Genomic DNA, 14085 nt, shown 5'->3' with positions numbered 1-14085 from the left:
TGGACATTCAGAGTGGGTTACTAGGACACAAAAAGACAATGTTATTTAATGTTGATGATCATTATTTTATTATCTTGATGTTTTGCTTCACAGTGTCTGTTTGTTGAGTTTTCTTAGTTATTATGGTGACATGTAAATCTCTATATATTCCATGGTTTTGGATAATCTTATTAGATATTCATGACTTGTATTATGATTAGTCAATCTTGTTGTTCTACACTAAATGGTCAGGGAAAATTGTAATAGACCTATCTACATAAGATTCAACAAGTTAAAGCAGAGGCAAAACTACTTATTTCAAATAGCCCAGATGAAATCCCTCTTCTTGTTCAGGTGGCTGCAGGGAAACAGTCCATGACCCACCTTTGATAAATGAATCCTTTTTGTCCTCTGCCTTATTAATCTTTTTAGGCTTTAAATTAATTGCTATATTAAAGCTTCTTCTGAACTTTCACTGAAAAATCTTATATTAGTAAACTTTACTGGTAATGATTGTGTTAAAGATTTTACAAAATTAGCTTATAGATGAATGATCCAGGGGGAGACAAGTTTCCCCTTTGATCAAAGGGGTTGGGGGTGGGGACTGAGAAAATCAAATCAATATTACAAAATTGTCTAAGCCAAGTTCAGAAGTTCTGCCTTCCTCTTTGAGCTAAACTAGTCCACAAATCATCTTAATTGAAAGGAATATATTGTGAAACTGAAGATATATACGTGTGTGTGTGTGTGTGTGTGTGTGTGTGTGTGTGTGTGTGTATGATGAATACATGAAAGAACTCTTATCTCACTAACAAGTCTTGCAAGATGCATATGGTCACCAGGAAGTCCATTAACTTGGCAATGCTAGGCTGTCCTTGGCAAAGTCTGGGCTGTTATCACTATGAGTCTAACTAATCATACAGTGGGATTTCCATAGCAACAAGGTGAAAATACTATTTCTGCATTCCTGACTTTCATCTAATCATATCATTCTCCACCATCGATGATCTTCAGACTTTAACCAATCATACTGTTTTATGCTTCCTGTTTTTTGTACTCTTTGTATTTCCCAAAACTATACAGGCCAGTAAGCTGCACCTCAAGGTCTTAAAAGACACTCTTTTGTTGTTAATTGCTAGCCTTACCAATAGATTCAATGTGCTCAGAACTTTGTGCCTCAGTTTACCTTAATTTCAATTGTAAGAGCCTGCAGAAGACTTCAAGGCTAAGTACTTACTGAAAATTACAGATCATGGTACTCATGCCCCCTATGCCCAAGGGAGGTAATTGTAATGCAATGACAATTGCTTTAAAACTTTCAGTGACATTACCTGCTGCTTCATTAGAAATACTTGCTCATCTTCTGCTGCCAATTCTTTATCATGGACCAACTGTAAAACAATAAGCTCATTTTTAGTCAAAATTGCACAAAAACATCAAATCGGTATGAGAATTTTCCAAAAAGAACAGGGAATCTTAGTCATACTATGTATCTGGAAGCCACCTTTACACAAAAAGAAACCCAGACCTTCAGTCAAAGCTCACAATAGCTTCTCAAATCAAGCAATCTGAATAATGGAAAAATGAAACAACTGACTTACAGTCAAGAAAATTGCAATGCAAAGAGAGCAATAGAATCAGGAATGGCTGAATTCAAATCCCAACTTTTTAGTTGCATGATCAGTGGCAAGTCTAAACCCGTTTTTCTATCTATAAGACAAGGATAATACCTGCAGTACTCATTTCGGTATTGCTATGGTTCTCAAATATAGTCATATACATCATGTGTATTTATGAACTTCAAAGTGCTAACTGCTATTATTAAACAGCTAACTATTATTAAATTCATGAAAGCTGTTAAGACTGAAAAGGCCTAACACATTTGGATAGATATTTTATGCAATATCAGAGAATTATAATTTTTTTTAATACTGACTTTAACTAACACTAAATGAAACAAGTATTTCCATACACAGAAAGAGGACAGCACATCAAACTGCCAACCTCTACTGAACACAGCTTGCTGAGAATTACATTAACAAAGGTACAAAAAAGGGCTGAGGCAAGCATGAGTGAACAACAATCAAAATAGATTTTTGGGGGTGCAAAATTAATCATCATAAGAGCTTCAAAAAAGCCTAAAAGAATCATTCCCATATGATTTGAAGAGGAAGAAAGGCAGCAGCCTGGTGTGGTAGAAGAGCCTAGGACTTGAAGTCCAAGAGTGAATAGTCACAGAGCCTCGGACACCTCCCTTGTCACCTGTAATGATAATCTTTATCTTTTACTTTGCCTGTCTCAGGAAACCATTAAGGAAAACTACATGAAATTCTAATTATTGTTAATGACAAAAATCAACTTAATGTTTTCTATAATCACATGAAATAAAATTCACAGCATTCAAAAATAGGTCTTTTAATAGGCATAATAAAATCTTGTATTACAAAGTAAATATCCTGATGTTTACAGAGAAAAGGCTGACTCTAGGGCTCCAGAAAGTGGGAAAACAATTTATCCTGCCACATAGATTTAAACACTGTCACTAGCAAAAGATCAAGTGTACTTCGATACTAGTTTGAATTTAAATATTTTTATATGAAATAATTGTGGCTACTGACTATGGCCTTGAGAATATATCTGGTAGGTAAAAATACAAAATATTATCTGCAAGATTAGATTCTAATTAGTAATTCAAGTTATAATTGATACTAAAGTCCAAATCTTATTTAGATTTCTCTTTTAAAAAATTCCTATTATTTTATTCCATAACATCATATTATACAAGAAATCAAAAATTTAGTGGATAATTTTTCTCACTGAAATATTTCCTTGAAAACAACCATGCAAAACTCTTTTAAAATTAAATAAGTTTTTGTACCTTTCTTACAGGAGGTTTTACAATGAAGTCTTCATATGGATCATCTGGTTTTACTGTTGTGAAATTTTCATGTAAAATAGCTATTTTCTTTTCATTGTCCCAACCAGCAGGTCTAAAAGGAAAAGAAATATGGAATGATTTGCTTTTTTAGGACATAATTTAATACAATGAGTTTGAAAGGTATTATAAAAGATTCAAGCCACAGGACAAGTACTTGTTACCAAATGATGACTGAACACCTGATATTTTCAGGGAACAAAGAGTATATTTCAGTTCAATTCAACAAATATTTATATGGTATTGAAAATATAAAGACAAAAATGATGTTGTATTTGCCCCACATGAAAGCTGAATTCCTAACCAGATGGAGTTTGCACCCTCAGAGGATAGCATTTTACAGGTTAACCTATACACTACTGCCCATTAGAACCTTTCATTTGAAATGAACAGCTCTTGGAAATCAAGCCAAGTCTCTGTCTTTTACAGAAGATAAAACCAAGGCCTAAAGTGGTCACATGACAGTAAAGAAATACTGGAGCTAGAAAGCAGCTTGTTCCACTGTGGAACAAGTTTTATGCAGTTTTGCCTTATCCTAAGTTGAAAGCTACAATTCTATAACACCTCCTACAATTCTAGGAGAATAAGGCTAATCATTCTTTCCCATTACAGTAATCATATCTCCTAGAAATGTTCTTTTTTTAAGCTTAAAAAGCCTTGAGTTCCTTCATCCATTCCAATTCCCTAAAAATGAACATTGCAGGTACAAAACACCTGATGTCACAGAAAATAATATGATCATCCCAGGAGGTAAACTAATAAAAGTTTCCTAATACAATTAAAGTTAAGAAATATGCATTAATGCATACAATATACAGACAATGAACACAACAGTACAAAAACAGTCTTAGAATTATACATTTAAGGTAACATATTAAGACCTGATTGTGCTGGTTTCCTTTGCAAAGTTATGAAACCAATCTCCTTGCTTGGAGTTTAGGGAGTTTTTTTTTTTTTTTTAATAGCTTCTTATTTACAAGATATATGCATAGGCAATTTTTCAGCATTGACAGTTGCAAATCCTTTTGTTCTAACTTTTCCCCTCCTTCCCCCTACCCCTTACCCCAGATGGCAGGTTGACCAATACATGTTAAATATGTTAAAGTATAAGTTAAATACAATATATGTATATATGTTAGGGAGTTATTTATAATCTTCCTGATTGCCTTACAGATATTACCACTATTTAAAGAAGCTGTGATTTCTTTTTGAGAAGGCAGGATGTTTTGGTAGAAAGGGCACTGGATTAGCAGTCTCAGGACCTAATCATTAATCCACTAGGGGGTCTCAATACCCTCACCAATACAAGAAGGGAATTGGACCAAATGATTTGTAAAGTCTATGCCAACTCTAAATCCTGGGATCACAGGCCATGCTCTGGGTCACATATTTCTAAGTGTTAGGGGTGGGTATAGACTTAATCTGAGTCCAAAGAATGGTGCCAGTGCCTTTCCGCACTGTAACACAATTGAAAGTACAATGTCCTAAAGTGATAGGGATATAGAGACCCTACAAAGAGTAGTCTTGGCCAATATCTTGCTGATGAGATCAAAGGTAACAACATGACAGATCATATTTACAGTGGGCTTAATAAGTTATTTTCTTACTTCTTAAACAAATGAGATGCTATTAAATCAGACATTTAGGCCTGACTGGCAACTACTACTCTATCTTAGGCTTTCATTTGTCCTGTGGGAGATTAAGGCAATTTAAAGGAGAAAACTACATTTAACAATTATCTGTTTTTGTTGTTGAACTAAAGGGACTTTATGTCTACTTTTTCGGAATTAAATTTTAAAAATCAGCCCAGGAGTAAATACTAGTGTGTAACTAGATTCATTTTAATGGAGACTATAAATGAACTCTCACCAACGTAGGGGCTACTTGTCTTGCCTGGCACGGGACCAGGCAGAATTAAAAAAGTTTATTAAGTTTTTGTTGATAGAAGATTTCAAAGAATACGAGAAAACAAACATAACTTACCCAAATGTTTGAGACAGCTAGTTGGTACAGTAGATACAGAAGTGGGACAGGTTCAAATCTGACTTCAGACACTTTCTAGTTGTATGACCCTATCTGCCTCAGTTTTCTCAGTTGTAAAATGGAGACAATAATAGCACCTACAACTTCACAGGGTTGTTATGAGAATCAAATGAAATATTTCTAAAGTGCCTAGCACAGTACCTGGCATAAGTAGGTGCTTTAAAATGCCTTTTCTCTTTTTCTAAATGCAAGTTACAAATCTCCCTAGAGGATTATTTCAACTTAGTTGTAAAAATGCAGTATCAAGTCACCTATGCATAGGACTATTGAAGGCCCTAATGAATCAGAGGAAGTGCTTGTAAAGGTTGATACAATCTGGCAAGAATAACTCCTGAATAAAGGTGCATAAAAATAAACTAATTAATACTCAAAGAATCAAAACCACAAGTGAAACAAAGGGCAAGGGAGAGCAATGAGTGGAGCTAAGTAGACTACAGCCTATTAGTAATGACAACTTTTGCATGAGTACACACTAATATATGACTGGATGAGAAACTCAGTAGTCATATGGCAAGAGTGTGAGAAAACAGAGAGGCAGTGCATAAACTGCTGGAGATGCTCATGTAAAGACCTAGAGGAAAGCTTTCATACTTTAGGGATAATTTATGGTAAAGAACAAGGACAAGAACTGCTCAAAACAAAATCGAACCAAATAGAGATAGAATCAATTTATCAACTTAGATTGATAAACAAAAGACAAACAATCTTCAAAATGCATTTGTACACATTCCATTTCCTATCATTTATCAGAAAGCAATAATAGTCAATTTTTCTCTCAAGAATAGGAGTTAAAAAAAAAAAAAAAGCCAAGGAAAGGGAAGAATGATTACTTTGTAATCTGTTTTTAAAGTTTGGTAGTATAAGATCGCCCCAACATCGGCTTTTGTTTCAGCATACTGAAATATCAAAACGTTTCAGCACTGTTTTTCTAAAAAAATTCTTTACATTTTCATTAAAATTTCATTATAATTTTATTCAGTTTTATGAAGAGGTTTTACAGTACTTTTTGGGGATTAGTAGCTACCATTTCATTAATACAGGGAATAACCAGTTAGGAAATTCCCTCAAAAATTACAAACTGCAACCAATCTTCTACTATGCAATGCTCTGTGGGATGGATATTGCATTAAATATGTCAATAAATCAAGGGGATAAAGTCCTTATTACTGCATTGACGAACACAACAATTACCAAATTATTCAGTTCTTACTTTATTTCAGTTATTACCATTTTGTAGTCATTCTTATAAAAGATACTCTAATCTGGGTAGGAGGCTCATTCTTACCTACTCCAGTTTTTTCCCAATAGGAATGATTTTTTATGGATTAATCATACATCTTATGACACTGCAAAATTGACCATTTTTGGCCAAGACAAATGGATTATCCAAACATGCCATTATTTTAAAATATTAATCCCTATATTTTTCCTGTCTTGTAGCAATTACTAGCAATTCTAAGAAAACAAAAGTGTTTTATAAAAGCAGGCATTCTTGTTTTTAGTAAGAAAGGCTTCTAATGGTTTTCCATTACAAATTATGTCAGAAATTGGCTTGGGTAATCTATTTTTTATTGGCTGAAGAAAACAATCCCCTTTTGCCTTTTCTTTGTTATGTTTTTTTTTTTTAATTAAATGAATGATGATTTTTTTATGAAGTTTTTTTTCTATTGATAGACGAGTTCTGAAAAGATTTTTCTTGTTGAATTTTCACATGATTATAGGCCTGGAGGCCTACTGATCCAACTTCTTTTTATGAAAAGAGGAACCTAACAATGTGACATGTCTGAGGTCCCAGAAATAAGTGGCAGAATCAATATTCAAACACAGGTCCTCTGATTCTGAAAATCTGAAGCTCTTTCCACTGTACTACACTGAATATCAGACAAAATGAGCAAAATGAAGAGACAAACAGCGTTGTGCACCTAGCACTATATTGCGGTATTGTGTCTGCATCTATTTAGCAAGGTAGTGGATGTATGGATAGAGAGTTGCACTTGGAAATCAAGAAGACAGGCAACTCACTAGAGCCTAACACAATTCTAAGAATCCTCACAGGATAATGGCTGTGGCATGTCAGTGCCTACATAGATTAAATCTCAGGTTCTTAATATATTATTACATAACAAATATACTTAAGCAATACTGGTTAGCATTTCATAGAGGAATGGATTTAGAGCCCCAACTTATACCAAAAATTTCAATGAATTAATTTAATTAAAATTATTCAAAAAGGGGGTGTGTGTGTGAGATAAAACATATTCATGGTAAATATAACATAAAAACCTGACATCTAAAATATATGAGATATTTTAAAAATTTACACAGAAGACTCCCACTATTAATAAGGGCTAAATGGTAAAAGGATCTGAACAATTTTCAAAAAATAAAACATGAACTGTTAATAATCCCTTGGAAAAATATTTAACCTTACTAATAATAAAAGTGATGAAAATAAAAACAGATACTATCACATCCATCAAACTGACAAAAATAATTAAGAGCAACAAAATTCAATGCTGGTAAGTTGTGGAGAAACCAAAAGTTGTTTAATATTAGTTAAATTGTAAATCAGCAGAATTGGGAGGAGAGTGGTAGGAGAGAAAAAAAGAAATCTGCTAGCATCCAGGAAAGCTCACAAAAAATAATCATATCTAACTCTAAAATTCCTTGAACAGACTTTGAAAGTATTATCAAAAACAAAAAATGAGTACCTTTACAAAAATGTATAGTGATATTATTTGTAATTAAAAAAAAAACCTAAAAATAGAGGCAAATAAATAAAACTGAGAGATTACATGATTAAGACAGACAATATGGCATAAAAATATATGGACTTTAAGAAATACTGCAAAACAAAAAAGTTAAATTGCAAAATGATAGCACAGACTAATTATAATCTCAGAAGAAGAAAAGTAAATAGAAAAAAAAGGACCTCAGAAGAAAAGTAAATGAAAAAAAAAGACAAAAAAAAAAAAGAATTTTGAAGATTAATAATGTGATTAAAAAGACATTTTGTACACTAACGTTAATTCGTTTAAATATAAACATCTGCAAAGAAAATTTAATCGACTATATATTGATATTTACTATTATTCTTAACCTATCATTTTTAAGGGTCTAAGCAGGCAGAAGACTGAATCACTCTTGGATAGCAAGATGAGAAGCTACTACCTTGATAAACCCTCAAAGTAACTTGCTCCTAAATAATATATTCTTCACTTACAGTACTTACTTCATCCTTAAAATGGTGCTAAAAAGGGAGTACAAAAAATAAAGAATCAAAGAATTTAGAACTGTAAGGGCCCTGAAAGAAATGGCTTTTCCTCCTAGGGTCACAGCACAGTAGAGCTGAGATTTGAAGCTGGGTCTCTCTCTCCATTTATTTTATTATGTAGACTATTAGCTTCATTTTACATATAGAGAAAACTAAGGATTAAATGAAGGGAATGGCCCCTGACCGCTGGTTATCAGCAAAAAACAAAGCCAGATATTTTGCATCCTGGTTTAGTGGTCTGTCCATTATACCATACAGCCTCTGGGTAGCCTAACAGAAGGTAGAATGAATATAAGTAGAAAAATGCCATACTTTATAGGGACAAAAAGATTTAAAATGTAAAGAAAAAAAAAACACCTTTAAGTGAACTTACATAAAAACTGCATCTTTTTCCACCACTAAGGCAGGTGTGGTGAAGTGAAAACCATATGTTTTATGTACAATATACTTGTACAACAAGTCAAGGTTCTTTTCTTCCTTAACTGATGTATAAATCAAGGCAGCTCCATCTATTCAATTTGCTTAAGGAAAGCTGAGTCAGTATAAATGTTTAAATCAAGCATGCACAATCAAAACTCATCTAAAAAGAAATAAGCCTCAATTATTAATTCAGAGACCCTCATTGAGAGAAACATTGGAATTTTTGAAACATCAAAAGATAAAAACAAGTATACAATCGTACAACATTAAAATGAAACTAGAATGAGTCATAGCCACTTGCTGAAGGATTTATAATTCTAATTTGGGATCCCAAATCAGAATTCTTAACTATATATCATGGCTGCTTGTCCCAAATCAAGAATCTTCTCACTAAGAATCCTGATATTAATATAATGGAAGGTCTGGTTTCTAATGAAATAATAACAATAATAATAATACATATACATATACACTTTGACATTCTAAGGATCCAAGATTTTTCTCTGTGGCTGTCCTATATGGAAACTGCAACTTTTTCAATTAAATATTCTTTTTGAGTTATCATATGCTTAAATTTTTTGACCTGATGGCTAACTTTAAGTTCAGAGACTTTAAGTTTATTAGAACAATCCTCAAATTACATGCCATTAAAAGGACTCCACACACCACCAGTAATGGCTATTTAAAAGCTGGAGCTCCAATGGTGCATCCTACAAGAATATCCAATAGTAAAGGATGTAAGGAGGGCGTCAATGGAGGAATAATGAAATATGTAAGATCTGTATATAGTGGCATATACTTAACTATATATCTATATCTCTCTCTATATATATATGCATATAGAGTTGCATATTTCTAGCATAGAATAAAAAAAATAGTACATATGGCTAGATAATATTACATATGTAAATGATACAGTATATAGCCATATAGAGTATAAACCCCTCATTCATGTGTTTTTCCCCAAAAGGAATTTAGTATTATTACCTCAAATTCACTACTCAGGAAATAATATAAGCATTTTGGACACACTTTTAAAAAGTTTAAAAAGTTCACTAGACCTTCCTTAATTAAATCACTAATGTAGTGTTTTAAACTGGCTTTGGTGGTATAAAACTACAGTAAGAACAAGCGTTAAGTTAACTTTTTGCCAAAGAAATCATTTGTTCTTCTGGCTAGATTCTGGTTGTTGATTTCTCTGCATTTTCCTACTTTTTAAATCTTGTAAAATTTATCAGCAGAAAAAAACTCTTGCATACCACAAACACATTTGGGTATGTCCCTACTGATAGGACAAGTCCATTGCACACACATAAATAAGAAAACTTTTCAAATTTTTGTGAAATAAGATTATCTATGTATTCCTTTTATATTTCCTTTATATACCATAATCTACTCAAGAAGATTTAAGGTTTCTAAGATTCCTGGTGGAATCTGTCACCTAATATGGTTCTGGAGCAACATTTGCTAGATTTGTAAAGACCCAAAGCTGGAAATGACTCAGCATTCTACATGTGTGTATATATATTAACAAGGGATCCCCTTCTAAAGACAAAAATTATGTTCTATTGGACAGTAATTGCAATAGATAGCATTTCAAGAAGACAATGCATTAGATTTTTAAAAGAGCTCTCTGAAATACATTAAGCTTCTGCCTATCTCTGAGATGAAAAAGGTGAAATACAGTGACTTGGCCACAAAAGGATGAAATTTCAGGGCTGCATTTATGTCCAACTTTCTGACTCCAAATCCACATCTACTGATAATTTAGATCTAAAATTAAGTTTTATCTTCCTATTCTGAAAAAAGCTAAGTTTTAAAACATACAGAATTTAAATGACATTTGGCAGCATAATTGTTAGCTCTTTATATCTCAGTGATGTGTCATCACCCAAATTATACCATCAAAAAGGCTGGCTTTCTACAGGGATAAATGAAATGCCTCCAAATAACTCAGTATTACAATAGCCTATTCTCTAGGAGGAGATTCTGAATTCCTCTTCCTTCCCACCTTTCAGATGGCCACCATATTTCTCATTTCTATTGTGTTGTACAGTTTACCAAGTGCTTCCCTTTCAGAGAGAGAGAGAGGGCTTCCTGAGATCTGGGCCACAGGTATTATTATTCCGGTTTTAACTGATGAAAAAAGCCGAGTCTTTAAAAAGTTACATGTCTAGTGCTACATTTGATTTTAGAGGATCTGCTTGGGGTGTAGAAGAGTTCTTACTCTATCAAGATCAGCATCTGTTCTGCAATTATTTAACAAAAACAGTTAACCATATCCTATTTTAAGTCATGCAATTTTCGAAGTGCCATCTTAGAAAACAAAAACAATGAGGAAATACAAAAATGACACCGCCTTAAGTGAGGATACATTGTAAGCAGAATTTACGGATGTGTGACTGAATGAAATCAAAGTGTTCTTCTCGATAGTCATGTTCCTTCTCTAGGACACTCACTGCATCACACTAGAAAAAAAAAACAAAAAACAAAAAACAAAATAAAACCAGTGAAGGCAAAGGGTTAGAATAACAGTTCTTAAGCTTTGTGGTCTCAGCACCCCCTTATACTCTTAAAACATTGACAACTTCTCACCCTACCCCCCCCCACATCCTTTTGTTTATATAGGCAATAGCAATTGATAATTACTATAATAGTCATTAAAATACCTTGGTATTATTGTGAAAAAGTTTAAATTTCATAATGTCAGTCCCTGAGATCTCCTAGAATACATGGGCCACACTTTGAGAACTACTGGACTGGAGATTGATTTTTACTAATATTCATAATCCATTTTTCAAAAAAAAACTTTTTATAGCTTTTTATTTTTCCAAATACTGTGCAATGAGTTTTCAACATTCACCTCTGCAAAACCTTGTGTTCCCAATTTTTCTTCCTCTCCCCACCTCTCCCATCTCCTAGACAGCAAGCAATTTGATATAAGTTAAACATGTGAGGAATTCATATCAAAAGGAAAAAAACACAAGAAAGAAAAAAACAAACTAATACCAACAACAAAAATGGTGAAAATACTATGCTTTGATCAACATTTAGTCTCCATAGTTCTCTAGATATGGATGGTGCTTTCCATCACAAGTCTATTGGAATTGCCTTGAATCACCTCACTGTTGAAAAGCCAAGTCCATCACAGCTGATCATTGCTATGTACAATTTCTCTTGGTTCTAGTCACTTTTACTTAGCATCAGTTTATGTAAGTCTTTCCAGGTCTCTTTGAAATTATCCTGCTATTAGTTTCTTTTGGAATAATAATATTCTATAACATTTATATATCATAATTTATTCAGCCATTCTCCAACTGATGGGTATTCACCCAGTTTCCAGTTCCTGGAAGGGCTGCTATAAACATTTTTGCAATGTGGGTCTTCTTTCCTCTTAAATCTTTTTGGGATTCATACCCAGTGGAGACACTGCTGGATCAAAGATGCACAGTTTGATAGCTCTTTACTGTTCTCCAGAATGGTTGGATTAGTTCACAACTCTACTAACATCTATCAGTGTCCCCAATTTCTCACATCCCCTCCAACATTTATCATCAACTTTTCCTGTTATTTTAGCCAATCTGAAAAGTGTGAAGTGGTACTTCAGAGTTGTTTTAATTTGATTTTTTTCTAATCACTAGTGATTTAAAGGATTGTTTATATTACTAGAAATGGCTTTAATTTCTTTATCTGAAAATTGTCTATTTATAGCCTTTGACCATTCATCAGTTGGGGAATGGCCTGTATTTTTGTAAATTTGAGTCAATTCTCCATATATTTTCAAAATGAGATCTTTATCAGAAACACTGAATGTAAAACCTTTTTTTCCTAATTTTCTGCTTCCCTTCTTATCTTGGCTGCATTGGTTTTGTTTGTAGAAAAATTTTATAACAATGCAATCAAAATTATCCATTTTGCATTTCATAATCTTTTCTAGTTCTTTTTTGGCCATGAATCCCTTTTTTCTCCACAGATCCATACTTAGACTATCTCTTGTTTCCCTAATTTGCTTACAGTATCACCCATTATGTCTAAATCATGAATCCATTTAGACCTTTTCTTTTCTTTTCTTTTCTTTTCTTTTTAAATAACTTTTTATTGATAGAACTCATGCCAGAGTAATTTTTTACAGCATTATCCCTTGCACTCACTTCTGTTCCGATTTTTCCCCTCCCTTCCTCCCCGAGATGGCAAGCAGTCCTTTACATGTTGAATAGGTTACAGTATATCCTAGATACAATATATGTGTGCAGAACTGAACAGTTCTCTTGTTGCACAGGGAGAATTGAATTCAGAAGGTATAAATAACCTGGGAAGAAAAACAAAAATGCAAGCAGTTTATATTCATTTCCCAGTGTTCTTTCTTTGGGTGTAACTGCTTCTGTCCATCCTTGATCAATTGAAACTGAATTAGCTCTCTTTATCTAAGAGATCCACTTCCATCAGAATACATCCTCAAACAGTATCATTGTTGAGGTATATAATGATCTTCTGGTTCTGCTTATTTCACTTAGCATCAGTTCATGTAAGTCTCGCCAGTCCTCTCTGTATTCATCCTGCTGGTCATTCCTTACAGAACAGTAATATTCCATAACGTTCATATACCACAATTTACTCAACCATTCTCCAATTGATGGGCATCCATTCATTTTCCAGCTTCTAGCCACTACAAACAGGGCTGCCACAAACATTTTGGCACATACAGGTCCCTTTCCCTTTTTTAGTATCTCTTTGGGGTATAAGCCCAGTAGAGGCACTGTTGGATCAAAGGGTATGCACAGTTTGATAACTTTTTGAGCATAGTTCCAAACTGCTCTCCAGAATGGCTGGATGTGTTCACAATTCCACCAACAATGTATCAGTGTCCCTGTTTTCCCACATCCCCTCCAACATTCCACATTATCTTTCCCTGTCACTCTAGCCAATCTGACAGGTGTGTAGTGGTATCTCAGCATTGTCTTAATTTGTATTTCTCTGATTAATAATGATTTGGAGCACATTTTCATATTAGACCTTTTCTTAATAAATGTCAGTCAATGCCTAGTTTCTGCCAAACCTGAATAATTCATTTCAAGTTCTATTTTGTTGTCATATCATGACTGGGTGTTGATAAAAAAAATTTTTTTTTGCATTACTATAAAGCTTCCTATCACAAAGAATCAAATTAAATTTAAAAAAATAGGTTGAACTAGATGATTTCTGATTTCTCTCACATAATTGGGTGACTTTATGATATCATCCTTAAAATGAACTAGCACAACGAAAGAACTGACATAATAACAGAGGGCAGTTTTCTCTTTTAATCATTCAATCATGAATGCTACCTTTAGGAAATCTATAATTAAACCCAATTTCCTGCAAAAAGATGAGCTTCCATGTTCTGAGAGCCTTAAAAGAACTGTATCTTCCTTACCCCATTCACTTTCTCCAACCC

The 14085-nt window shown here is 33.4% G+C and overlaps 1 protein-coding gene across 2 annotated transcripts in view; it reads right to left on the bottom strand.

Moving 5' to 3' along the window:
* The window catches only part of DYNC1LI2 (dynein cytoplasmic 1 light intermediate chain 2), a 54732-nt gene that overhangs the window by 13905 nt on the left and 26742 nt on the right, over positions 1-14085 (bottom strand). For both annotated transcript variants that reach the window (XM_051975075.1, XM_051975076.1), the window contains 4 exons: positions 11026-11119; positions 8605-8740; positions 2858-2969; positions 1311-1370 (listed from right to left, as the gene is read on the bottom strand). In XM_051975075.1, the coding sequence (XP_051831035.1) occupies positions 1311-1370; positions 2858-2969; positions 8605-8740; positions 11026-11119 (402 nt within the window). The remainder of the gene's footprint in view (positions 1-1310; positions 1371-2857; positions 2970-8604; positions 8741-11025; positions 11120-14085) is intronic.

Source organism: Antechinus flavipes, chromosome 2 (assembly GCF_016432865.1).
Source record: "Antechinus flavipes isolate AdamAnt ecotype Samford, QLD, Australia chromosome 2, AdamAnt_v2, whole genome shotgun sequence".
NCBI lineage: Eukaryota > Metazoa > Chordata > Mammalia > Dasyuromorphia > Dasyuridae > Antechinus > Antechinus flavipes.
The sequence above is the reverse complement of the archived record's forward strand: the minus strand, read 5'-3'. Positions and strand labels throughout refer to the sequence as shown.